At 39.2% G+C, this 27,366-nt stretch overlaps 1 protein-coding gene across 26 annotated transcripts in view; it reads right to left on the reverse strand.

The window, feature by feature from the left end:
* Window positions 1–27,366, reverse strand: part of DLGAP2 (DLG associated protein 2) — a 463,300-nt gene that overhangs the window by 95,377 nt on the left and 340,557 nt on the right. For 16 of the 26 annotated variants that reach the window (XM_062626252.1, XM_062626227.1, XM_062626226.1 and 13 more), the window contains one exon: window positions 3,637–3,702. The exons of the other annotated variants lie outside the window; for them this stretch is intronic. In XM_062626252.1, the coding sequence (XP_062482236.1) occupies window positions 3,637–3,702 (66 nt within the window). The remainder of the gene's footprint in view (window positions 1–3,636; window positions 3,703–27,366) is intronic. 26 annotated transcript variants of the gene reach the window in all.

The following is a 27,366-nucleotide window of genomic DNA, read 5'->3' on the forward strand; positions in this document are numbered from 1 at the left end:
CCTAAAGTAAATTAGACAGAAGTTTCCAGCTTGCATAAAAAAGAGTAGTTTCATAACATTTTCTTTCTAATACACAGTCATTATTCATTTTTATAACACCAGCTGAAAGAAAGCTTGGAATTCTAAGAACTCCAGTTTCCATGAGACTTAGGGTGAGCTGCTCGAGTCATGCATGTCAGATTTCCTGCTCCTATCACCATGCCCTCCTACCTTTATCAGGTTGCTTATCTGAGATATTCCTAATGAAAGAATGGGAATTTTTGGTGTGAGTGTGAATCTTGTAACCATGACAATACTTATCACCCTGAACTCTGTTAACAAATAAATGGTAACGGAAAAGCTATGAAATATATTCTTAAGAGCAGATTATGAATGTCTGGGTAAGCTTTCTTTTGAAGAAATCCATTGTATTTCTGCCTGTTCTAACTAATGAATAGTCTTTTATAGAATCAATAATGTAAAAGAGTTGAGATCAGTCCTACCCCTTGATACCCTTTCCCAATTAAGGCAGTGGATCATTGTGTTAATAACATTATTTAGTGACTATTCAGCATTTTCACTCTGGTGAGATGCTGTGCAAATATTAATTAATCCCCACTAAAGCCCTGAAAGCTCACTAGGAAATATTAAACCCATTCTACAAATAAGGGCCTGGAGGCAGAGATTTCTCAGTACCAAAGATAGTAACTTGAAGCTCCCTGGGACAGTGAGAGTCTAGAATAATGAATGGCCCTGCAGTGAGAGCTACCTTAAAGAATATCATCTCTTCTCGGCCTTTACTTGGGGCAATTACTTTTTCTCAAGGAAAGCCCTTTCTGTGTGTTTTTCTTTTTTTCAGGAATGAATGTCTCTAAGCAGTCCTTCAGCCTGAGGCTGTTAATACAAAGTAATTACATAGTTATTGAGGTATATATATAGAGTGTGCCCAATAGCCCAGTGATTAGAGTATCAACCCAGATTCAGATTTCTCTCCATTGAATATTTAACTTTATACATGTGCAATAGCAAGAAGAAATGGAGACAGAGAAAAGTCTAATAGCTCGTACCTTTTTCACTAATGTTATGTTCAGTTCATGGATTTGAACTCAAATCTTCAAGTAACAGAGCACAACACTGGAGCACAGACAGATGTGTCCCAGCTGTTTGTAGAGGTGTTCATCACTAGCACAGTTGTAACTGCAGAGCTTGCCTACACTGAAATTAAATGATTATCCCAAAACTTTTACAAAATTTTCCCAATTTCCATCTTCCATAGTATGCTCCTCCTTGTTTTAGAGTGATTCTCTCTAAAAGAAAATGGGAACATCATTTTTTTTTTACATTACTGATGGCATCCAGGCCACCTATTTTGGCCATCTACAGTTTGGCAGCTGAGTCAGGAGGACAGGATTTCCTTCTGAGGATAATAAAGCCATGTACTTCTCCCCATTCATATGTACTCTACAAAGCCACGTACTTCTCCCCCAGCAATATTTGTTATTTAGTTTCAGAGGACTCCAACAGGGACCAAAAATTCAGGAGCAAGGACAGATCTTTCCTTGCTTTTGGCTTTTTTTTTTTTCCCAGTTCTCTGGCCATAAATAGCTGAAGTTTTTGAAAGCAGTTTAGTTTCTTGGTAGTCTGGTTGCAATTTTATTCTTTTTTTTACTTTCTTGTTCCTCATTCCTGTTGACTTATTCCCAGTCATCTTCCTAATAAGGATGCTGGATGATTGATCAGTTTAGCACATATCTCTGATTGCCTGTTTCATACGAGAGTACTTACTCCTGTAGGCACCTGACATTTAATACTATTGACTTATACATCATTTACTCTGGCTTCCAAAATTCTGCAGTTCTTTCTCAACCAAATGGGAAGGAGAATTTTGACATACTTCTAGGGCATGATTCATCTCACCCTACATTAGGCTTCTAAAGTAGGACAAATCTGCTATGTCCTAGAAAAATCTATCACTCATCGACTCTAAAGGAAGTCCAGATACATATAGTTTAGACATCTACATCTGAATTATTTTCCAACAGTTAGATGAGAATAATTCTATCCTGGGACACCTGAATTCCTTCCTGTGTGCTGCCAAAAGCGGAAGAAGGGCAAAAACCCCCAAATATTCAAGAAGGCCGAGAGATGTCCTCATTTTTACAATCACAGAATCATGTAATGGTTTGGGTTAGAAGGGACCTTAAAGCTCGTCCAGTTCCAATCCCCTGCCATAGACAGGGACACCCTCCACTAGACCAGGTTGCTCAAAGCCCCATGCCGCCTGGCCTTGAACACTTCCAGGGATGGGGCACCCACTGCTTCTCTGGGCAACCTGTGCCAGCGCCTTAACACCTTCATAGTAAAGATTTTTTTTCTAATATCTAATAAAAATCTACCCTCTTTCAGCTTAATTAATTTTTCATTTCAGCTTAATTTGATCTTATTCCATGACCCTGCCATAGGATTCATTTGTGAGATTTTTAGGGAGCTTCATGTTTAAACCTTATCTTCCCTCTTACACTATTTTAATTAAGGCAGAAACTGCCTGAAGGTTCTTCAGTCTCTTCCTTAACACATCCTTCTGGCCGATCTCTGGATCTTATTCCTTAGCCTTTTTTCACTTTTTTTTTTTAATATTAAGTGAAGAAACAGTATCTGATACAGGTGTTTTTACACTGAATATTCATGGAACTCCCTGATTTGAGTGTAACTGAGTGACAACACTACTTGTTTTAGAAAATCCTGTTCTAGGAGATTATGTAGACCTGACACTTCCTGCCTGAATTTATTCTACTTGTTGGCTTTTTTTTCTTAAAATATCAACTATGATTAATCTTCCTATCAATACACACCAATAAGGTCAGGGCAAGATTTTATAATGTGCTTGTCAAATATAAAAATATCCTAATAGCACAAAAGAAACTGTTGAGATGTATTAACAGAAGCATATGCATGAAAGGAGAAAAATTACTGTTACACGAACTTTTGAAATATAAGTATGTTCGTGTTGAGTAAAGGGAGATTTTACAGCAAACACATGGAAAACTACTTTCAATATTTCTCATGCAAAAATAACCACATGAAATAGTTGCATATAAATAAATATACGCAATGGATGATGATTTCACATAAACCAGAAACTCCATTTTGCACAATCTAAAAGGGGTAAACCTAGCTACACTAAAGCCAGTGGGTCTTTTTTCTGCTAGCTTTGTGAGACAGAGGTATAAAGATTTCATTCACGGGCTCTATGAGTTTCTGCCTTCTTCTTAATTCTGTTATTTTTTAAAAATAAAAGGTAACATTAAAAACTCTCTCTGCAATTATTATATTCTTTAAGGGGTAAGGCAGGAAGAACAAGACAGAAGAAGGGAAGTTGATAATTTCCTTGAACGCCTTCTTTTGAATTACTGGTCACCTGGATGTTACCCAAATTTGATGCTTTTCTGCTTTTGATTCTCTACCCTTACATAGCAGGTAAGAAATTCCCAGATGGGTTGAACTGAGAGTTTTTGGCCACTTTCATTAACACTGCCTCTCATTAATGCTGTGGGCGTTGTGGCTGGAGAAAAGCTGTACAACAGAGCAGCCTCCTGCCTCCACACCCCGCCTCTGGATGGACAAGCAGTAAAGTTATCTGAGAGATGGTGTCTGTACCTAGCTCCTCCTCTGGCGTCCCTGGAAAACTGAAGCTCGACTTGAGCAGATCGCCACCCTCTTCTTCTGAAAAGACAGAAACAAAGTAGCTATTAAATAACTCTGATATTTTTGTATATCCAGTTATAAACTCTCCAGTATTTTTTAAATCCAGTCAATGATACCTATTACCGTTCGGTTTTGATGCCGCGAAGGTGTTGAAGTGCTACCTGCAGTATCTATTCCTCTTTGCCAGTTTTCTAGCACTCTTCTATTTTTTATTTTTTTTTTATTTTGCCAGATGTTTTCGACTCACTAGTGTTATAATATTCATAAATGCCTGTTTTATAACATCTCTTAGATTGTTCTTTTCAGCTTACCTTAGTCACATTGAATTCTACTGCCATTTAGCATTAATGTATTTATTACAGGAAGAATCATTATTGTTAGTCTTCTAGTTGTACCTATAGCTCTTTCCACCTCTAATGAAAATAATGCCACTTGTGATTCTCAGGCCACTCTTAATTCTGTAATTGCGAACTCTGATAATGCTTTCCTGGTGACTTTCTCCTATCAACAAAATTTATTTTTGTGCCAAAGACAACTTCTGCAATTCTGGACAAATATTCAAGCTCAGATAATATGTCTATGTTGTATGACTGCAGCGAGTTGCTCAGAAATCTGCATTGCTTGAGTGCAGCTATTTGCTACTGTGCCTATACTGCTTTCAGAACTGTAACTTGTCACCTCTGCATTGCGCTCTTGTGCTGGCACACAAATTAATTTGGACCTGGCACCTAGCTCAGATATTTCTAACATGGAGCTGTATATAGAAAACTGGGTCAGTAACACTGCCTTAAGGTACAAGATTGGGTTGAGAATACACAGATTAGATAGGATACAAAATATCACAGTAAACTATTTCATGTAAGTACATTATAACTATCTTTAAATATTTTAAAAAACATTTTTGCCTTATTATCAATATTTTTTGGTGGAAAAAGTGGAAGCTGAGTATATACAGCTTTCCACTGTGTCCTTTCTTGCCATCTGTGTGTGCTGCAAGCATAGACACCTCAAAAGAACAGTGAAAGAGCAGAATACTCCATAGCCTCTCACTGTATGTTCAACCAGCAATTCTTCAGAGAAAGACAACATCAGGTACTGCAGACCATGTTTCTGTAGTGCACAACAGAAGACTGATGACTCCTAAAGAGCTCACATCAGTTCATATTCCTCATATCCCCACGCGGTTTGAACCAACTCAGACATTCCTTAAGAGCACCTCAATCCCTGTATCAGGCAAGCTGTTTTTTGTGATTCAGTTCACAACAGACATGCTGTTTTGCCTGTTTCAATGCTCCATTTAACAAATATATGCATTTTGTGTATTTCCTTGTCTTGGTTGCCCTTTTTATTTGATAGCACATTCATATGATTTTTTCCCAATTATCTCACAGTAAGAAAAAATGAGTGAATATACTCATGTAGATATTTTCAAATAATTGATCCTGGGCTTGAAAATTCATGATGTTAAGAATATACAAGTGATAACAATCTGTAGATACTGCATAAAAAATAAGTCCTGAGAATATTAAGAATGTTGAATAAGTTGAGCTGTCAAATAAACATCTTGTTTATAAACTCAATTGTTAAATAAACTCTCTGCTAAAATACAGCCTACATGAGATCTCATTAAGTGACGGATAAAAAGTCAGACACAATTTTAAAAATGATTGGTGCATGAATTTAAATAAATTTCATTTGGAGAAGCAGTGGACAACTCTAATTAAATAAAAGTACAAATAAGGCAGTTTCCATGGAGATTTTGCTCACATGATTTGCCTATATTGTGTAACTCATATGCCTGTCCTCTAATTTGGTGTTCAGGAGTATGGAATCAAATGAGAGTTATAACAAAAATATTTGTAAGATTCCTTCACATTAATGTAAGTAGGTAGAAGATCTTACTGTTAACTTCATCATAAAGAATCTTTACACTGGAACGGTAGTTTTGCATTTCTGAAAAGGAAGGTATTAGTTTATTCCAAGGTTATATCATGTATATAAATTCAGAAACCCTAACAGAATGATCCAAAGAAAATAAAATGTGGAACATTATTTCTCCCTGGCAAGAAGTTGGCATTATTCTCACAAGCTTTGGCTAAAACTAGACTATATTTAGACTAAACATTTCTGGATTTGGTACGTTTGAAAAAAAATAAAAAAAATTTCCTTTTCAAAATGAAAGTGAAAGGTCATGCAATGGGGTCCCTAAGTCAGATTTTGACTTTATTGTAAGAATTCCTGTGCAAATTTGGACAGTTCTGTAAATCTTTTTCTGCCTCTGTTATCCATAGAATTAAGATTAGAATTCATTTCTTTCTGGTAGAAATAAATGAATACATGAATACATTTGTTAGTGTCAGTAAGCCTGTTGTCTAGAAGAGCCTATAGAGAGCACAAAAAAGTTAGAATTTCCATCCTGCAAAAGCTATATTCTATTTTGAATAGAGTCAATTGCAAATCTTTCAAAGGAACTTAGAATTCCTTTGTGATTCCCTTAGGTTTGTGAATCTGCATGAAGGATGAGTAGTTCTTTCTTAGTGATTAGCTTACTTCCTATGCATAAGTACTTCTTATTTCTTTATATTTTATGACTTTACCTATTCACATCACTAATTCATTGTTTAGACTGTCTTTTCAGAAGGCTACTGTCAGGTCCTTCAGCCCTTGAAGAGATTCAATTTTTGTATTCTGCACTTATGAAGCATAAATTAATCTGAAGTCTCAGTGGCTCTTCAGTATTACAAAGATATCTTTGTGTGAGGTCAAACTGTACTTCAAATTCTGCGGCAGACATACATGGTCTGTTTATTCAGTTTACCATTTTCCCAGAAATTACTGTTTTTATTATTGGCCACAAAAATGAAAAGCATATGCCTCATTCATGAGTACAAGAGGAACTTTCATATCTCATGGTAATGAAGTCAGTCAGATTATCACAGAATTCTCATGCATGCTGAAATTCAAGTGCCACAAAATGTGTGCATTAATTTTATGTCATTCACCTCCTCTGTCTCCTAGAGCTATAGTATTTTAGCTTGCTCTTTGCCTACTGATAGAATGTTCGACAACAGCAGGCATAGAGGAAAATGGTAGTCTTAGCATGGAATGTTTCAATGGGCAATGAACTGCAGACAAAAATGAGATTATGAAAATAGGATGATTTAAAATTTAAGGTTTTAATGTACAGAACACACAGACCACAGGCAAAGGACACAATTACTAGTTAAAATCCTTTCTCAACATACAAACTACTACATCATAGACTGGTCTAAAAAGAAAGTAAAAACCTGCCTTGGAAACTGAAACTAAACAATAGTGGGAGAAATCTTCACGCTCAGTAGGACTCAAAATAGTGACAAAATATAACAGGCTTAGAAGTGCAAAGATGTCTGCTTCTGTGAAAGCTGAATGTATAGTAAAATGATGCTGTGATCTGCATAAATAGGAGATCACAAACTTTCATTTACATGCAATATCTCATTTTCTTTTTTCAAAAATGGATCTGTCATGTATTCCAGTGCAACATGCAACACTGCACAAGAGACACTCAAGGCTGTGATAGGAACCTTTCACAGCTGAAGTTCTCCAGAATTAAGCTTGGAAATGTCAGTAGACATTGCTTAGCTGGAACCAGATTAAGAGATCCAGACGGCTCATTCAGTTCTGAGGTTATGACAAGTACAGTGGGAAATGATATGGGCCAGTGCCCAAGATCGAGCTGGCAGGGCACAGCTTTTGTCCTCACAACAGCTGGATGTGTCAGGAGTGGGCCCCAGCTTCTGCTGTTTCTTACCCTGCTAAGGAGACATTTCCTAGGGAAGCTCTGGTTGGCTTGGACCTCATCTGGCCAAGGGCCTGAGCTGTGGTAGGGATGACTGCTGCCATTGCTCAGGTGTGTGATGTGTTCCTGATGAGTTACAAGCACAGAAGGAGCCTTAGCTTCTCCTACTCAGGTTTCCATCTCTAGAGAAGAGGTTACAGTCCAACATAATGAAACTGCTGAAGGCCACAATATTACAGCTGTGTGACACTTGCTTAAAGGAGGTGCAGCCAATCTCTTGAGGGTCAATTCTGAATCGTGCCTCAGCTGCACTTGGTACTGGATTGCAGGTCAGTAGGATGTTACTTTGTGTTCTGGGTCAGAGAAGTGAAGTTTCTATACTAGCTAACGGACACACAGTCTCCTCTATCCTGTTCTTGTCTGCCTATGGTCTCAGGGAACATTTTGACAGTCACTGCACAGAAGCCATCTGATATTGCTGTTTTTCCTCAGTTTAATGATGACTTTACCCATCTTTCAAATTGTATCATCTCACTCTTTACCACTCAATCTACTCTCTGAGACTGAGATACCAGTTTTAAATTCTCTTTCTTCACCTTCAAAGTCTTGCACCAAGATATGTTTCTGTGTTGGCGCTCACTTTTTATTCAATCATTCTATCATTCTGCTCTTAATAACCAGACATGCTGTTTCCATCTCCTAACCATACTTCTCCCATAACCTAGCCATCCACAAAATAGGCCCCAGTCTCAGTGAAGTTTTTGCTCACATCCTTTAAAAGACTCACATCAGCAAGACTTACAATCAATTAACTACCTTCTCCATCACAATACAAGAGTAAGACTGAACTGCAACTGATATTGAACTTCTCAGTTCATTGGATTTTAATTTATTTATTATATGGCCTGCTCTAGACTTCCCACTGATTTTTTTTCACTGTGTGTGCTTTTCTTTCAGCCTCTAAGCTCCCTATGGTAGCTGTTGTTCTTTTAACTCTCTCTTGTATAGCACCTGGCATATTAACTCTGACAACAGATGAAAGAAAACGTAGGCCCTAAAATGTCTGGATTAGACAGCAGTTGCGACTTCATTTGATCACTTGATTACAGAGCATAAAATGTGTCCAGAGTACGAATACAGGACTCTCACCAGATCACTACGTCATCTGAGAAAACCGAATCGCTTCCTCCAGACCAGAGATACTCAACGATCTAGAAGAGATATCTCCTGCATCTCAAAATCCACTAGCCTGCTATCCAGTTAAAGCAGGTGACCTTTGAGCCTCGCCAAAACATCCCCAGTCTGCTACATCATTATGTATCACTGAGAGTTGTCATTCAGCCAATCCTGACCTAAGGGAAATGACCAAATGTTTGCATGCCTGGGTGCCACTGTGGCCCCTCACCTCTCCTAAAGGACAGCTAATTGGCTTGGTTTGGACCTTCCCCAAGTGGCCAAAGTTATCTGTGGAAACCTAGTCCTTGATCTCCAAGAGGTTACATGCAATAAATAATACATCATCTCTGTAGTAAATTAGGCATGGCAAAGGTCTCTTCTCTGGCCATGAGGCCAACTGGCAAGGTCTAGCCATATATCCAAGAACAGGCTGCCTCCATTACTACATTAACTTCAAATTGTGACTGGGAATGGTGCTTTGCTTGTGCTAAATCCCTAGTCTAGCCTGCAAATTATTTGGGACAGTGAAAATTAGTTGCCCAAACTTAAAACTGGGACAGGGACCTCTCTAACCAACATTATAAATAACCAAATTCTTATTTGTTGGGCCTTTGTCCTGGCACTGTTTAATTTACTACTACAGATGCAGACCAGGTGGCAATATTGTCAATAGAACATTCTTGTGAGTTGTTTTGATAGCATTCTGGGAAGCAATAAATACACGGAAGCACAGCATGACTGGGAAAATTCTAGTTGAAGCAGAAATTACAGATGATAGTAGGAGATTTAAGGTTACTGAGGCTGCCTTTGTAAGGGGCCTGCGTGAAAAGTATCAAGAGTAAAAGGAAGTTGCTGTTCAATTAAGTTGCTTTTGTTTTTTCTCATCATGCCCTCTCCTTTTTTGTTCTTATTTTTTCTTACACACATAAATGTGTTCCTGATGGATCTGGCAAACATCCGTTTATCCTGGTATGCTGGCTGCAGCACTGGCTCAAAGTGGATGCTGTTGGAAACAAGGCAAACATGTACACTGCTAGAATACCTTTCCAACTTCCTGCAATCAGTGCTTAAGGGACTTCCTGAGATAGAAGTTTAATCTAGACCATAGTTTTTAATAGCCATCAATGGATCTATCCTCTACGGATTCATCTAATCTTCTCTGAGCCCATTTATGCTGATAGCCTCTACTGCATCCTGTGCCAGTGCACCTCACAATTTAATTATGCTTTATTTGAAAAAGAATTTCCTTTTTGTTTGTTTATCAGGATGCCTGATAATTTAATTAGGTATCCCTAGTTCTTTGCTTGTGAAAAATAATGGATCATTGATCCCTATTCACTATGCTTACATAATTTAAATTGTGGAGACATATATCTCTGCCTCAGTCCTGCCTTTTCCAAACTGACGAATAAATCTGTTTAGTATTTTATTATGGCAAAGCTGCTCTAAATCTTTCATCATCCTTCTCTCTTTTCTCTGTACATTTTTGTTACTCTGCTATGCCATTTTCAGACACAGCAGCCAGAAATTCAAATAGCCTTACAGTATGGGTTTTTCCAGCAGCATGATGCGGTTCTCTGCTTTTTTAATATTTTCATTTGACCATTTCATAACTCAGAGAACTCATTATTCATATTAAGTTGTGCCCGAGAGAGACAACTTGTTTGGCTTTCCAAACACAAACACATTTCTCTTATATATTGTGCTAATAAATATTGAAGAATCCCAGCATTTTACTTAGCTCAGGTTACTACCAAGACTGCCAAAACCACAGTCACGCTCCCCACCTCCCCTTAAAAGCAGGACAGAGCAATTCCTGGTCTCTTGCTTTCATCTGGCCTACTTTTATACATCATAGTTCCAGATAGCAGGACTGTGAAACCAGGCTTCAACTATCAGATAGAGTTGCCAGGCATACAGCCTATTGAATCAAGGGAAAGAAGCTGGCTGCATCCCCCAGGTCCTATCTTGGAAAAAGCATAAAATGAAATATATTGCAGGGGATCACAGAAGTTGTCAGGGGTCGTCTTGATCTTGGCAGCACCAACTCACACATCCCAGTTTTGGCAGCTGAAAATCATCCACAAAACATAGGTTGCCTTAGCAATATTGTGTGATCACCCGGAAAGGTTTTGGTTCCCACAGCAGCCTTTTCTGAGCCAGCCAGGGCTGGTTTGCTCCTTGGAAGCCTTTCTGAGTTGCCTTATCCCATTTACCCTAGAGATCTGCAAGTTTTCCCTGCCCCTCTTCAAGTAGTAAATGCAAAAAGGTTTTGGATAATGCAGTGGAGTTTTAAAGCAAATTCACTCTTCAGTCATTCTAGAATTGAAATTACTAATTCAGTTAAATAATTCTACCTCCCCTTATCAAAATTAACAACCCTAACTGCAAGCAAAAAGAGTGAGCCAGTGATAACACATTGTGCTCAGGCACAGCTGTGTGTGATCGTGAGCTTCAAATAGCCTATGAAATTCCTAAAAAGCCCTTTCTTCCTCAATTTTTGAAAGCTGAATGACTCTGTCAAGTTTCCGAATGAGCCATTTACCTTTTATTGCTTTTCTGTAACTGTGAGAGTAATCCCAACGCTTCAGTTTTAAAAAGTGGGAATATTAAAGGATATATTAGATAATTATTGTGAATAATGACCCTTACTCTGTGAGCCCAAGACTCCTGGATACCCCAGAAAAACCTTTAGCTCTTCCCTCCTACAGCTCTTCGGAATCCATCCTTTTTTTCTCACCCTAGGTAAAATGCAACAACTGCCTTTTATATGCATTCATCTTCCACCTCCTGTGAGAGCCCTTAGAAGGACTTGTAGCTGCCTCCACAGCAGACACCTGAGGAGGTCCAAGAAGTTTACCTTGGGCCTTGGCAACATGAAAATGCAGGTCAGGAACACAGTTAGAACAATTTTGTGCAGCTGCAAAGGCTTAACTGTGATGTCAGAGAAATAAATTGCTCACTGAGTCTATTAAAACACCTGAAGAAATTATACGAAAACATTATATGAAAGAGACCGAGGTGAGGAAGAATGCCAGGATAAAGTGTAGGACAAAGTCCAGTAGTGAAAGAGGAGTATACTCAGAAAAATTGGCTTACACCTCACAAAAGAATGTCTCTGGACTTCCCTGGTTTGTGAAGATAAAACACAGAAACTTTGTCTTACTGCAAGGGTGTACATATTTAATGATCTTTTTTTCTATCTTCTGCACATGCATGGAAAATGAAGCATACATTTAGAAAAAATAAACTTAGATGAAATTAGCCTTTTCAGTATTCAAATTAATTTCAAATGCACTTTGAGGAAATGCATTTCTTTAAGACTCTGCCTAACAGTTACTGAAATTTCTAATGTCAAACATGGGGTTTGTAACTTTTCCATTTTCTGGTTACAACTACATATGCTCCCACTGTATTTCCTTTACTGTTTGGAAAAACACAATCAGATCTATAACCATTATTGCTAGCAGGTCATGGCATGACGCTTTTACAGCTTTATTTTATGGTAAGGCAGAAGGTCTGAGCACTGTCCCTGTCTTTCAAATGTTCAGTAAATAAGATCTTTTAACATTAGAGAACAACTGCATTTGTTACACCAATCTACCATGGTAGGAGACATTTGGCATGAAAAACCTCTGACCCTGCTGGGCTGTGAGGGCAAAGTCAGCAGTTCCCCTGAAAACTGAAATTAGCTATTAGTAATTGCAGCTTTGAAAATCTTCAATAAAGTCTTTCGACATTAGATGATGAAGTTCTATATTACCAGAGATGAGATGCGTATGGGTTTTTCTGTATGTAAAAGGTTGAAAGAAGTGCAGAAGGAAGGCTCAAATATATTCATTCCTACACAAGCCAATTTTGATGATGACTTTTGTTAACACTTAAATGCTGGGTTGGTATCACAGTATCACAGTATCACAGTATGCTGGAGATTGGAAGGGACCTCAAAAGATCATCTAGTCCAATCCCCCTGCCAGAGCAGGAACACCTAGATAACGTTACACAGGAATGTGTCCAGGCGGGCTTTGAATGTCTCCAGGGAAGGAGACTCCACAACCTCCCTGGGCAGCCTGTTCCAGTGTTCCGTCACCCTCACTGAGAAGAAGTTTCTTCTCAAGTTTAAGTGGAACCTCTTGTGTTCCAGTTTGCACCCATTACCCCTTGTCCTATCACTGTTTGCCACTGAGTAGAGCCTGGCTCCATCCTCGTGACATTCCCCCTTTATATATTTATAGACACTAATAAGGTCACCCCTCAGTCTCCTCTTCTCCAAACTATAGAGACCCAGCTCCCTCAGTCTCTCCTCATAAGGGAGATGCTCCACTCCCTTAATCATCTTGGTTGCCCTGCGCTGGACTCTCTCCAGCAGCTCCCTGTCCTTCTTGAACTGAGGGGCCCAGAACTGGACACAATATTCCAGATGGGGTCTCACCAGGGCAGAGTAGAGTGGAAGGAGGACCTCTCTCGACCTACTAACCACCGCCCTTCTAATACATCCCAGGATGCCATTGGCCTTCTTAGCCACAAGGGCACAGTGTTGGCTCATGGTCATCCTGTCGTCCACTAGGACCCCCAGGTCCCTCTCCCCTACACTGCTCTCTAGCAGGTCGTTCCCCAACCTATACTGGAACCTGGGGTTGTTCCTGCCCAGATGCAGGACTCTACACTTTCCCTTGTTATATTTCATCCCGTTATTCCCTGCCCAACTCTCCAGCCTGTCCAGGTCTCGCTGGATGGCAGCACAGCCTTCTGGCGTGTCAGCCACTCCTCCCAGCTTAGTGTCATCAGCAAACTTGCTGATAGTACACTCAATTCCCTCATCTAAATCATTGATGAATATATTAAATAATACCGGTCCCAGTACTGACCCTTGAGGCACTCCACTAGTTACAGGCCTCCAACTAGACTCAGCCCCATAGACTACAATTCTCTGGCTTCTCTCCTTCAGCCAGTTCGCAGTCCACCTCACTACCTGATCATCCAGTCCACACTTCCTCAATTTAGCCGTGAGGATGCTAAATGACTGATATGACTGATACCAAATTTTTTTTTTAAGTTTCGTAAATATGATTACATAAAATATAATATGTAGCTTCCTTTTGGCAATATAAGCAGATATGGAACGCCAGCGCCTTTTAAATGAGCCATTTTTCCCCTCTCAAAAATAGCAATAACCCCAACAAGGTTACCTCTTAAAGAGAGGTCTGGAGCAGGTATAGCAGGCAAAGACTGATGGATCAGGATACCTCATTTCTTTGTCCTTTGTTTTCATTGTCCTGTGGATACTACTGAAATTATGCTCAGTGGCTCAGATCCATTCCTTAGACTTAATGTATTTTCCGGTGATTGGTCACTAGTTGCCATAGCCTCCTTTCCTCCCTTCTGCCACAGTGCACTTGCAGTGCAAGCCTTGTTCTGTCATCTGCGTCCTTTCATCTTTCTCATCTTTAACCAGTTCCCTTGTCCTATAGCCCTTTTTTTCCCCATCTCCTTCAGAGATCTGCTTTATTTTTTTCTTTTTTTTTCCTTTTAACCCTCTCCCACCACTCTTTCCTTTCTTTTCTTCCTCTTCTGCTTCCACCCTCAGCCATAATACTGTTGAGATGCAAGTAATATTTTACAGGTTAAAGCTCACCTGAAGACTTTGTGCAAGCATGTGTACTCCCAGTTGTATGCTATACTGAGTTATAAATACCACAATGTCTTTAATGAAGGACTGAAAGTAATTAGAAACAGCAAAGAAACTTTTTTCCCCTCCCATAGCAAACTTCAACTTCAAATTAAGTAATCCCGACTTAGACTTAATACAATTGTTAAGAGTCTAAAATGAAAGAAACTTCTATATTTTAAAATAATTCTGTACAGTTTTGAGTTTTTTCACAAGTTAAAAGAGATGTGAAGCAACACATATTCAATCTGGAAAAACTGAAACTTCTAAAAATGTTTTCTGCTGGCTACCTCACCACAGACAGCTTTCTCACTGCATTTACTTAGCAATCTGAACAGTAAGTGCAACCCTCGTCGGGTTCTCTCTGATTGCTCTAGAAACCTTGTAGTACATAGTTATTTCTGCAACTGCCTAGGATACACAGACACAGTGACACAACACATTTTAAAACCAATGACACTGGGGCTGAGGTGCACCTTTCTGCTTGGTGGTGGTGCCATTCAACTATAACCTGTGCAGCTGCTAGGTAATTTAGACTTTCCCTATGACAAAACCAGAAATGAAGGTGCAGGAGAATCAATTCTGTTTGTGGCCAGTGAAACTGGAAAGTAAAGTGATAAACTGTGCAATCTGGGGTGGGCAGAATCAATATTTAGGATGTTGCAAGAAGGTGTGCACATGCTTGGATCCTAATCCTCAAATTTGCTGGATTGATCTCACCAGAAGAAAGGAATTTTTCATTTCATTTCACAAGCACAGGCTTTTCACTGAAGCACCTTGAAGCCTGGGTACCCTTGCCTTCTATTAATAATGGAGAGGAGGGGGCAGCTCTGGACTGATCACTACCAAGCCCACCTTTCCAAGGACAAGTGGTGGTGGTGGGTAGGGGGGGATTGGCTGGGCTCTTCACCTGTATTCTTCAGTTGATGGCTTAGAGCGAAATGACATTAAGTCAGATTGTTGTGATTGGTTAAAAAGGAACGGAGAAACTGAAAACAAATATTTGCTCTCTCAGCAAAGGTGGTATTAGTTAAGGTCACCTTCTTATCTGCATTTATGTCTGTAGCTGCTACACTGGGAGGAGGATGACCTAAATTTCTTTCACATTTATGTGTTGCTAATCCTACTTGAGCAACCCAAGTAAAACAGCTTCCAGACCTTGTTCATGAGAAGAATTTCTCATTGAGGTCTGTATGAGGGCAAATACACAGAGAGCCAAAATCACTGACATTAAGCACATGAGCTCTTTTTTCTCCTGTACCTGAAATAAGCTAAAGATACTTTGGACAGGTGTCAGCCTGGCCTTTTCATGCCTTGGCAACATTGCACAGTCAGAAATATATCCAATTTGTTCTTTGGTGGAACTCACACAGCTGACAAATTCAGCAAAAAAAAAGTTGAATAATAATGCTTTAGATACCTGATCAAATTTTGATGGTTTAATGTGCTTAAATGTATCAGCTCTGCTGGTGTAACTATCCATCTGCCTGTAAGGTAAGTAAAATCAGTTAAGCCATAGTCTGGGGGTGGTAAAAGTACCTGGAATTAGCTTGTATTTGCTAGGAGTATAATGGTGTAAGCAAGTTCAGTTGCCAAGGCTCACTTTGATCTGGTAATCACAGACCCAAAATATAAAGGAAATTAACACAGTTGAATTTAGAGTTACATTGGGCAGTATCATTACTGTGAACACAGTATTTTTCAATTGAAACCTATTTTTGACCAACCTTACTTTAATAACAGTTCAGGATGTCCATAAACATTTGTTCTTTGCTGGGAAGTTACATATAGTCATTTCACGGCTGCATTTTCTTGTGGAGACAGTGTTCTCACAGGAGAATGCATAATTAATACACAAACTCTGAATAATCCTGAAAGATACAGGAAGCCCATGAGAGGCCCGAAGAAGCTTAAGCAAGCAAGATAAGAAGAAGCTGGAATTCACTGAGTTAATAAGAACTGTGGACTGTTGGCAAGCTTTTGAGGTCAAGTTCTCACACCTGTGCTTAACCAATTATATGTTAGTCACTAAGGGTCTTCAAGACATGTATCCAATCATAATATGCCAAATCACTGTAAGTGCATGTAAGAAATAGTATATAAGGAGTTAAGGCTTTGTAATAAATTTGGCAATCGTTTGATCACGTTGATCGTCTCTGCATTGTCAGTGACTCCCGCGTCAACATTTTCTGGGGAAAGAGAAGAAATGCTTGCATAAGAGTCTTCAAGCTCACATTGCAAACAGAAAACAAACGATTACTGTTGGGCCCATTTTGCTTCTCCATACCTTTGTTTATTTAAGTCCATAAATAGGGGCACCAGAAAGGGCAGAGAGCTGCAAATGGAATATGGAGATTTTAATTTCTCATGCACTGCTCAAATCAAGCCCAGGCTGGGGGTGACAATCTCATTGGATGAAAACGAATTAGCAAATTCTGTCAATTCCCACAGGAGAGGTGTCCATTACCACAAAACTTTCACCTCTCTTTTGTCATCTCAGAGTAAAAGTGCAAGGGGAATAAAATAACCTGTCAGCTTCTCACCCCACTGAAGCCAAGTGACACCAGCAAGACAGTACTTGCCTCTATACACCCATTATTTACTTATGCAACTGGATATGGTTCCTAGGCTGTCATTGGTATCTCTTAAGGCCATTTGTGAGTGTTTCAGAATGCAAAACTGTTTTTGTTCTATAGAAATCCGTGAGTAAGGCCTCCACATTTTTAGCAATTTGGTCTCCAAATAATGGGATTTAAAATGAGTTTAAAACAGTGCTTAATTTCTGCTCTTTCAGGACAATGGCAGTGATTAGTAGTAATGTTTGACTTCCACTTCCATTTTTTTGTGCAGCTGTAATGCTGCCTGCTTTTGACTGCTGCTTTAATGACTACTAATGGCTTTATTTTGAAAGTAATGCAACTTTTTGTATTCATTCCCTGGACCCAGAACAAAAAGCTAATTTGAGTGGAATTATGCAGTCTGTTCATACAGACCTTCAGTTGGTTAAACTTTATTTTGAGTCAGACCAGAGGAACATGGCAAAGGCCATTTTTGTGGTGAAAACATACCATGTATTTACATATGGCATGAAGAATATGACTGCATGAAAGTCGCAGCTAAAACTAAATGCAGCAAAAAGATATTAACCTGAGAAGCAGGATTATAATCAATCACTTTATAGGCATCAATTTCTAGAATGAAAAGCATTTAACGGGTTAAAGTTGACTGCTGCATTCTCAGTTCTTATATGTGGAATCATCTCCCACAGGATGTTAGTGTGGATGATCACCTCTGAAAGCAGCAATGGCTATGCTCTGTGCTGTACACATGACTGCAATTTCTTATTCCAAACATGACCTCTGAGCATGCCTTATTGTATTCATCCCATCCTTTTGGATTTCTTGAGGAATTTTTACATGACTTACTCCTTGATGGATACCCAAAGCTTTTGTTGTTGTTTTTCTGGTTTTCTTTTCTTTTTTTCTAGTATTCTTGGAAAATATCAACTCATTGAGACCTAAGGTTTTTTGCAGCAATGTATCAAGGTCTCTTCTTTCAGTCAAAGAGAGAAGGAAATCTGCCTTAGAAGACCCCACTAATTTTGATATTGATTCAGCCTAGAGAAGCAGCTGTCAGCTGTTACTTTATCTGGGTCATGTTTAAGGTTAGAAAGCAAGTGCCTCATACTCTTATCAAGTGCTTAAAGTATCTTGACACTCTGGCCCTGGTATTTTCTAGTTTATTCTGTTAGAGCTATTGAAATGAATTTAAATGAGTAAATATTCGTTAAGACAAACGGAGGCTGATTCAGCATGCCAAAAGACAAGCAATGTCAAATAGAACAGAAAAAGCAGAATGTGTTTGGGTTTGTCATATTGCCATTACTGGCCATACACCTCTTCAGCCTTTCATAGACAACAGAAAAAATAAAAAAAAGGAAAGGGAAGAAAGAAGGGAAAAGAAAGGAAGAAAGAAGGGAAAAGAAAGGAAGAAAGAGGGGAAAAGAAAAGAAGAAAGAAGGGAAAAGGAAGAAAGGAAAAGGAAGAAAGGAAAGTTTCAGTTTCTGCTGGGTCCAGCTGGGATGGAGCTAGCTTTCTTTGTGCCAGCCCATACAGAAGAGGCGGAAGAAGTATGGACATTTGTGGTTATGGCACTTGTCTTCCCAAGTGATTGTTATGGGTTGTGAGTCCCCGCTTTCCATAGAGTGTCTGGACATCGACCTGCTGATTGGGAAATAGTGAATGAATTCCTCTCTTTTCTGTGCTCACACATGCAACTCTTGCTTTTCCTATTAAACTGTCATTAGCTTGGTTCAAGAATATCCTCGCCTTCCTTCTTTTTTCTCCCTGTCCCATGAGCAAGAAATGAGTAAAAAGCTCTGTAGATGGTTTGGCTCCTGGCTGGGGTCAACCCACCACACAGTTTTGTTGCAGTTCTAAAACCTGCAATCCTGACAAGTTGTCTGACAGTGAAAAACTACAGTACAAAGCAAATGTTCAGTCCTCTAAATAATCATAGAATGGTTTGGGTTGGAAGGGACCTTAAAAGACCATCTAGTTCCAGTACCTGTTTGAATATCCTCTGCACTTACTTTGAAATTACCATCATTTGTACCACCTAAATATATGAGGATATTATTTTACAGGTCATTCTATAAAAGGGATGTAAAAGGGGTCTTTTCTCCATGGAACTTCATCTGAAGTTTTCAGATTTATAGGTAAAAGGAGAATTATCAGTGGCTAAAAGTTGGCACCTTTTAAATAAATGGAACAGGATATATTTTGGTGGAATGCTTTCACTCGTATAAAAAAAACACTAAATGTTCCACCTAAATCCATTCCCCAAACTTTACTGCATCAACTAGGTAGTGAGGGCAAGGCCTCCTATGTTGTCAAGCTCACTTCTGTAGTTTTCCATCTACAACATGATCATAGAATCATAGAATCATAGAATAGTTAGGGTTGGAAAGGACCTTAAGATCATCAAGTTCCAACCCCCCTGCCATGGGCAGGGACACCTCACACTAAACCATGCCACCTAAGGCTCTGTCCAAACTGGTCTTGAACACTGCCAGGGATGGAGCATTCACAACCTCCCTGGGCAACCCATTCCAGTGCCTCACCACCCTAACAGGAAAGGGTTTCCTCCTTATATCCAACCTAAACTTCCCCTGTTTAAGTTTTAACCCATTACCCCTTGTCCTATCACTACAGTCCCTAATGAAGAGTCCCTCTCCAGCATCCCTATAGGCCCCCTTCAGATACTGTAAGGCTGCTATGAGGTCCCCATGCAGTCTTCTCTTCTCCAGGCTGAACAGCCCCAACTTTCTCAGCCTATCTTCACATGGGATGATGATTAACTGCTTTGTTTCATCTTCAGGCCTCTGTTCTCACACATACACACACTTGCTTAATATCCTATGTCTTTCTATCAGCAATGGATTAGGGTTTGCTCATAGCACATGTAACTTTAATACAGTTAGGAACCAACAGTTGTTAATAGCAATTTGGGCTTCAGCCACCAGGAATATACGCAGGGTCCTGGTAGAACGCTCCCTGAAACCTGAACAGCAGAAGCTTTGTTGCCATTGGTACTGAAGTAACTACTTCAACTAATCTGTGGAAATCACACTTGATGGCAGTATAATTGTGTCCACGGATAATGTTGTCCAGGACAGCAGGACAGGACAGGGCTTGCTTTGCCATTTGCTAAGTTTTACTACTGGTGTTCTGGATGCATGGAACCAGTCCCAGGTATACCTAGGAGCCCCTAGAACATCCCCAACTGTTCTCTGTTTTCTCACATGGCAACATCTCTCTTCTTCTCAAAAGTCCAATTAAAAGTTATAAATAACAAGCAAAACTCCATTAAAATACCTCCCAAACACAGAACTAACATGATATCTGTAAATCACTGCTCAGTCTGTGTGTTGTACTCATTTCTCCTAACCATTACTCCTTCTATCCATTTGACCATAAATAGAAGGAATATGATACATCTACAGAAAGGAAAAAATCAGTCTGAAAAATGAAACTTCCTTACATTATGATTTATCAGATTATAAGACATAAATTGTACAGGTATAGTGCTAGAAACCAGCTGCTTGCTTGCCAATCGCAAGTTGGAAAAATCTCTAGCCAGCACACTAAGCCGGAACATCATGTTTATAACAGATTACTAGAGTCCTTCTGTTTGAAATCTTTAAGACATCCTACTGTAGCAGCATATACTTGAGACTGTTACCATCTCCCTGATCCTAAGATCCTTTCCCACAACAAACAAAACCTTTTCCTTAACCTTTCCCACAACTGGGAAGGTTGTGGGAACCCACAACTAAAGAAGTCCAAACTTTTTTAGCCAAGAATATATTTCTCCTATTGTTGATAATTCACACTGAGAAATTATGTATTTTGCTCAATCTCTCCACTGAGCAGGTAACCTTTCAGAAAATAATTGGAAGAATGATTCATAATCCTAATTGCCTAATTGCCTAACACCCCATTCCTGGCAGTGTTCAAGAAGAGGTTTGATAAGGCTTTGAGGAACCTAGCCTAGTAGAAGGTATCCCTGCCCGTGTCAGGGTGGTTGGAACTAGATGATCTTTAAGGTCCCTTCCAACCCAAAACATTCTGTGATTCTATGATTCTAACTACATGTCTGGCCTGCTTTAGTTGCTGGGATCTCATTGCATGTACCATTTTACTGATTTCTTTCTTCTATTTTTTTTTTTTTAATATGTATCATTTTTTCTAAAGGCTCCTGTATGAAGTTAACTTTCTTTTCGATACATGCCCACAACTCACTTCTACATGAAATAATAGGTCCTATAATAATCTTCTATGTTTCAGGCTTGGCTTTGCTCAGTATTTCAAAGCTACCAATTATCTGCTGAGAAAAGCAACAGGCATTCTTACTTTGTACTTGTGCTGTGCTTTAATTAATTTCCTCATTAGATTGTAAGTAATTAACATTCCCTGGTATTTAACCTGCATTCTTTATGAGATTATTTATCTAAACATGTTCAAGACTTTTTTGTCAGCTACCAACACTGCATTGTTTGTCTTCATTAATCTTACATCTATTTCATCATCCTGAGCCTCCTATAACATGATGTATCAATACACCCAAACATTCAGTACATTTATTATAACAGCTGCTTGGGAACATACCACTGGTGGGAAAAATGTTAATACCAGCAAAATTAAAAGGAATATTATTTTGTCTGAATTTGTTGAAATGGGTGAAAGGCCAACAGTTGCTTGAAAAGTATTTTAGAAGTATAGCGTATAAGGTAAAAGACAACTCATGAGTAGATGAAAAAGAAATAGTTCATACCAATCAAGCACTTGCATAATGCCAAGTATTCATGGCAAAACTGAAAAGAAATCTTGCTAACACCAATGTTGCTTGGAAAAATATCCAGCATTTTCTGGCTCCTTTTCACTGGAGTCAAGATATTTTATGAAGGTGTTTTGATCCCAACAAAGCTTCACCAGAACTCAGCAGGGGAAACAAATTAATTTTGCTTTGGATCCCTCCCTCTGTTCCTTAGGAGCATGGCTGCAGCACGAAGATCCAGCTAGGCAGAATTTGCAGCTCTGAGACAGGCTCGCCATGGGAACCACCCAATCTGGCTGAAGAATTTAAGACTGGGGGGAGAAGGGTTATATTGAATTAGAATTAAGTAGAATTTCAATATCCTTCATCCTAGGTCCAACTACAGATTTTACATGTCTAAACATTGTATATGTTGGGGGGGGGGAGAAAAAAAACAAAATGAAGAAAAAGCCCCCCCTGAAAAACAAAAAAAACAAAAACCAGCTTTTCTGAAAAGAAACAGGAAAACATATTCCTAGAAAAAAGTGGAGAATAATGCTGAATACAAGTGAGGATGTCTTTTAAAATGAACTGGTATAAGCTTAAGAACCACAGAAGATTTAACCAATTCTTTAGATAATAATAAACAGAATCTGATGACTGACAACTCAGTGCTTGAGTGAGACACTAGTTTACCTCTTTATGTCAAATAATAATAATACTCCTGTACAACCGAACAATGCGATAGTGTCCATCTCCTTCCCCAGAGTTACGACCTAAATGAAAATGGGCAGCAGGTATCTAAGACATCAAAGAAGTATATATAACTGAATCTAGTCTGATCTAAGGAATAGAGGATCTTGTGTTCCATTTTATTTGTCTAGATGACTACTTAAAGTGTAGATATTGCCTTTTCCCCTTAAACATTTAGTGTCTAACTTCAGAGAATTGGAAAGACTTTCCAACTCAACAGTCACTTAAAAATTCTAACGCAAATAAAGAAAAAAAACACAGAAAAAACATCACACCCCAGAAAACCCCAAACAACTTTTAAAAAACTTACAGAAAACGGTGGTTTTTTGTTGTTTTTTTTTTTTGTATTACTTGCACTTGCTGAATTAATGTGAAATTTGGAGGCTCTGTGTGAGTTACAAGGTTGCAGTAGGTGATGCTACCACTTGCTTTTTTGTTTTCCTGATTTTAATCATTAGCAATAAAAACAGACTTTAGTTTACTACATGGTTGGAGTCCTGAAACTTCAGATATGTCAACTGTCTTGTTTTGTCTAGGCAAAGCCACCTTTGTGAGAAAAACCAAACAAAACAAAGCAAGGCCCAGAAGACAGCTTTTCAAATCTTAAAAATTTGCTTAAATTGTTTTCCATGTAACTACATCAATGGAAAAATATACTATGAAGATAATATTCTGCATTAGAAATGACTCAGCAGACCAATAATGGGTCTCTTCTATTGCTGCCTTCTAAGATCTCAGAGTACTTTTCAGAGTATCTCTTAATCTGAGTCAATACTTATTTGGAGCCTATTTGGAGGCACCATGTGTCCTGGGTTCAGCAGTAGCAGTCATTTTTCTCCTTCTTGGTAGCTGGTGTAGCACAGTGTTTTGACTTTCAGCTCGGGAACAGAGCTGATAACAAGGATGTTTTGGTTTGGCCAAGGACTTTGTGAGCCTCATGCTCTGCCAGGGAGGAGGGGAAGCCAGGAGGAAGCAGAGACAGGACACCTGACCCAAACTGACCAAAGAGGTATTCCATACCACAGCACGTCATGCCCAGGATGTAACTGGGAGTTACCCGGAAGGGCTGGGAGACGGCAGGGTTGGAGGAGGTATCGGTCAGAGCTTGGTCGGGCTGGGGGGGGCGAGTTATCGGTCAGCTGGTGGTGAGATGATGTAATCTCTTCCCTTGTTATTTCCTTTATCATTATTATCATTGGTGGTAGCAGTAGTGATTTGTGTTATACCTTAGTTACTAAACTGTTCTTATCTCAACCCGTGGGAGTTGCATTCGTTTCGATTCTCCTCTCCGTCCCTCCGGGAGCAGGGGGAGGGCAAGAAAGGGGGGCAAGTGAGCAAACGAATTACTTGACTGGGTTTAAACCACGACACCATGAAAAAAAGTTTACATCCAACTTCCCATCACTGTCCATCAAAATTAAAATCTGAGATGAAATGGTGCCACATCACAAGCCTTTTTTACTTATCTCCTTTTGTAATTTCTTCAGTGTAGTGCTTTCTTTTCCCTACTCTTCTGGTATTGCCGTTAAGGCCTCTTCATGATTCATACAGGCTGCACTACACTAAAACTTGTAGAACTTGTTTTTTGCTTTCTGAACATCAGTCTGCAGTGCATACCATCTCACTTCCCTCTCTGGGTCTTCTATTTGGGGAGCATTGTGTTTGTAACAGGGAGCTGATTTTCTGCATTTTTGTGTTTGGTGCAAAAGGGACAGGATGCAAGACTTGGGATGTGAGCTCTTCACAGATAACAGCAACAAGAACAAGGCAAACTACAAAGCTTTAAGGGCGAAATAAAAGCAAGTTTAATCATGCTTTGTAAGGTATAGAAATATTTCAAGGGAAACCCAAGAGAAGGAGAACATTGTTTTAATTACTAGAAGAGAACCTCATAAAAGACCTCTTCCTTCATGGTGAGGGGGTTCCTTTGTTCCTAAAACCAAACATGAGTTGATAACAATGACTGAAACGCAAGGGAAGGATGGACAGGATTCAAACAAAGCATTGGCTGAAAGTCTGAAATGACTGAGGAATATAAAGGCATAAGATACGTAGGCTGAGCAATCAGAAAGCTGCAAAAAATATCTTTCAGGTTTTACCCAGACCATACACTGCAGAGAAGGCATCTGGGAAGCTGCAGTAAAGGTTTAACTTTAATCAGGTAGGAGTGAGTGGAAGATTCACACATTTTTTTTTTTTAAATGAACTTTAGAATGAATCAGAGAGTGCAAAAAGCTACAAAAGAATTCCCTCTGTAAAGATTTTACTTTTGCAGAGCTGCCTCTGAACATGCAAAAAAAGTGCACCTGCAAGTGTGGAAGAATTAATGAAAGTTAAAAGGAAAAAAAAGGTAGAATGTCAATAGGGCCAAGGGGTCGAATAGCAATAGGAGACTGTTTGCTGAAGTAAATGAAGAGTCCACATAGCAAGGTTAAGAAGAAAGTAATTTTTTTACTTCAGCTTTTCTCTGAAGTGCTGTCTTTTCTGATGCTAGACCATAATGGAAAATTTGACCTTTCAGGATCCTTTTCCCTAAATTTCTTGTGATAAATATTTCATTTTAATACACAAAACTGAGTTCAATATCCTGTTCTCAATTTTCAAGAGACAGGCTTGAACCACTGGCCATGCTTTACAGTGTGTGTCCAGGCTTTCATGCCCTGGGCTTTCAAAGGAAGATGAATTACAATTCACAACTGCAGTTAACTTTCTGAAAAAAAAAATAATAATAAAAAGACAGAAACAAGATAAAAGAATGGTGAAGTGGCAGCATTCAGGCAATGAGGGAAGGCTGTGAATCATGAACTCATGGCTCCTAATTGCTGGTTTTGTTGCTGCTTTGATTTAAAACCTTGGGCAAGTGGCAGTCTTTCTGCCTCAGCTACTTTATATCTCTTACATGAAATACAGCTGTACCCTTCAAAGAGAGCCCGTGATCTTCTATTTCTGAGTTTATTCAGGCAATCCTTGCAAAAGTGGCTGTGATGGGCACATGGGAAGCAGTGTTGAGGTGGAGTGGGGTAGGCAGCATTGGATGGAAGGGCTGTGTCTATCCGCCTGTCCTTGCATGGCTGCTCACTACCTGGCACTGCAACCAGGGCAGACTGAGACAGCTGCTGCCTTTACATTTCCCCTGATCTCTGCCTGCTCTTCTCCAGCTTGCAGGCTCATAAATACAATGATTGCAAATATGATGGTTATAAAATATAATAGAAAACAACTATTAGTTATGAACTGTTTTCTTTTTCATGCCCTACATGCTAAACCACACATTCCAGACATCCTATCATACTGAGACAGCTCATTCAAAACTAATAGGGTCAGAAACTTAAATCCTGTTAAATATTTTGGATACAGAATTATATTTCACCCATATGATGCTGAATAGCTAGATGGTTAATTTCAAGTATACGGGAAGAGATGCTGCAGTAATGAAGACATTGCAATGTAAAGACTAGATAAAGCATGCAGACACAGAAATCTGTTGGTAGCTGCAACACTTCAGTAACACTTGGAGAAAAAAGTCATGTGCAAAACAAACAAAAGGATGAAATAAGGGAAACAATCTGCTTTTTGCTTAAATTGAAGTAATACAAGTGAAAGTGGCAACACAAGCATGAGAATAAAATGTTGCTATTCACCTAATCCATATTTTACTACAAAAGCTAGTGGGCTTCCTTTGACTAGGCTATCTGCATGTGATCATTTGAGTTTACTTTTTTTCTTTTATCTGCTATCACTATTTCAGTTTGTACTGAAGTCAATGATGGGAGAGGTTTTCAGCACACTTAAAGCTAACTGTATTATTCCTACAGCAAAACAATCGGAAGAAATTTGACTTGAGAATGTATTCAAATAAAGTACAAAAACCCCATCTTACTGCTGAAAGTCAGTATGCATGTTGTTGTAGAATAATAATCTCATATTTCTCTGTCCTGTGAGATAGATCTTCAGGGAGTGGGGGTGGAAAATAGGCAAACCTAAATTTATCGAGTTTCTATTCCCATGTAAGAATCATTCACATTTAGACTATATTTAACATAATTATTATATATGCTTTTGTTAGTCCTACACTTCAGTACCATCCTGCTCAAGGCAATATGTAAGTTCTGTTTCCATGGCATCATTTACCCTCCCCTGCCAGTGTTCTGTGTGCATAACTAGAAAACCCTGAGAAATGTTGCATCATTGTGCCAGTACTGAGTTACCATCATAAGCTATGGGAAGGTTGACACAAAGCAAAGTGAACCTTATTTCTTGATTTTTTGGGGATCAGTGTTTGTGTTGGTTTTTTCTTCATCTGTAACCACATTGCTACATTTTAATCACAGCACCATCACACTCTTCCAGTCCAGCTGTACCATGCTGAATTCAGAGGAAAAGCCTGCAAGTTGTATAGGTGAGAAGTGCTATCTATAAGCTCTAAGAACACTAATAAATTAAACAATGCCCAGGAACATTCCCACTCTCTGGTGTGTAGTGAGATCCATGGACAAATCATTGGAATTGTCTGCAACATGTGTTTTCACATGCTTTGCCTGTGCCATCTAGCAAAAAAGAAAACAAAACCCAAAGTCCTAAAGCATTTCCAGTAGTGCTGTGGGATCAGAACCTTGCAGGGAGCTAAGCAGATCTCTACCATTCCCAATGGACATTTGGCATGCAAGCACCTACGTGCACAGGCAAGTTCTGGAGGCTGACAGACTTACAAAAGGTAAGTCAGACAATGCCAGATGGTTTCAGTGCCCAGCACCATTCCTGGGTGTGTTTAGTTTACTAACATAGATATAGCTACAGTATCTACCCCATGATGGAATGTTAAGGGCAGCAAATGTCAGCCATCTGACCAGTTAATATGAAGACATAAAACTTCTGAACACCTGGCTGCATTTTATTGTTCGTTTGCAAGATATTATATGTGAGATTTAATTCCTTACTAACTACACAATTAAGGTGTCCACATGTGTGCTAGGCATCTGAGCTGCCA

This window comes from Pezoporus occidentalis, unplaced genomic scaffold, assembly GCF_034315485.1.
Source record: "Pezoporus occidentalis ecotype Australia unplaced genomic scaffold, CSIRO_AGI_Poc_V1 ctg29, whole genome shotgun sequence".
Lineage (NCBI taxonomy): Eukaryota > Metazoa > Chordata > Aves > Psittaciformes > Psittacidae > Pezoporus > Pezoporus occidentalis.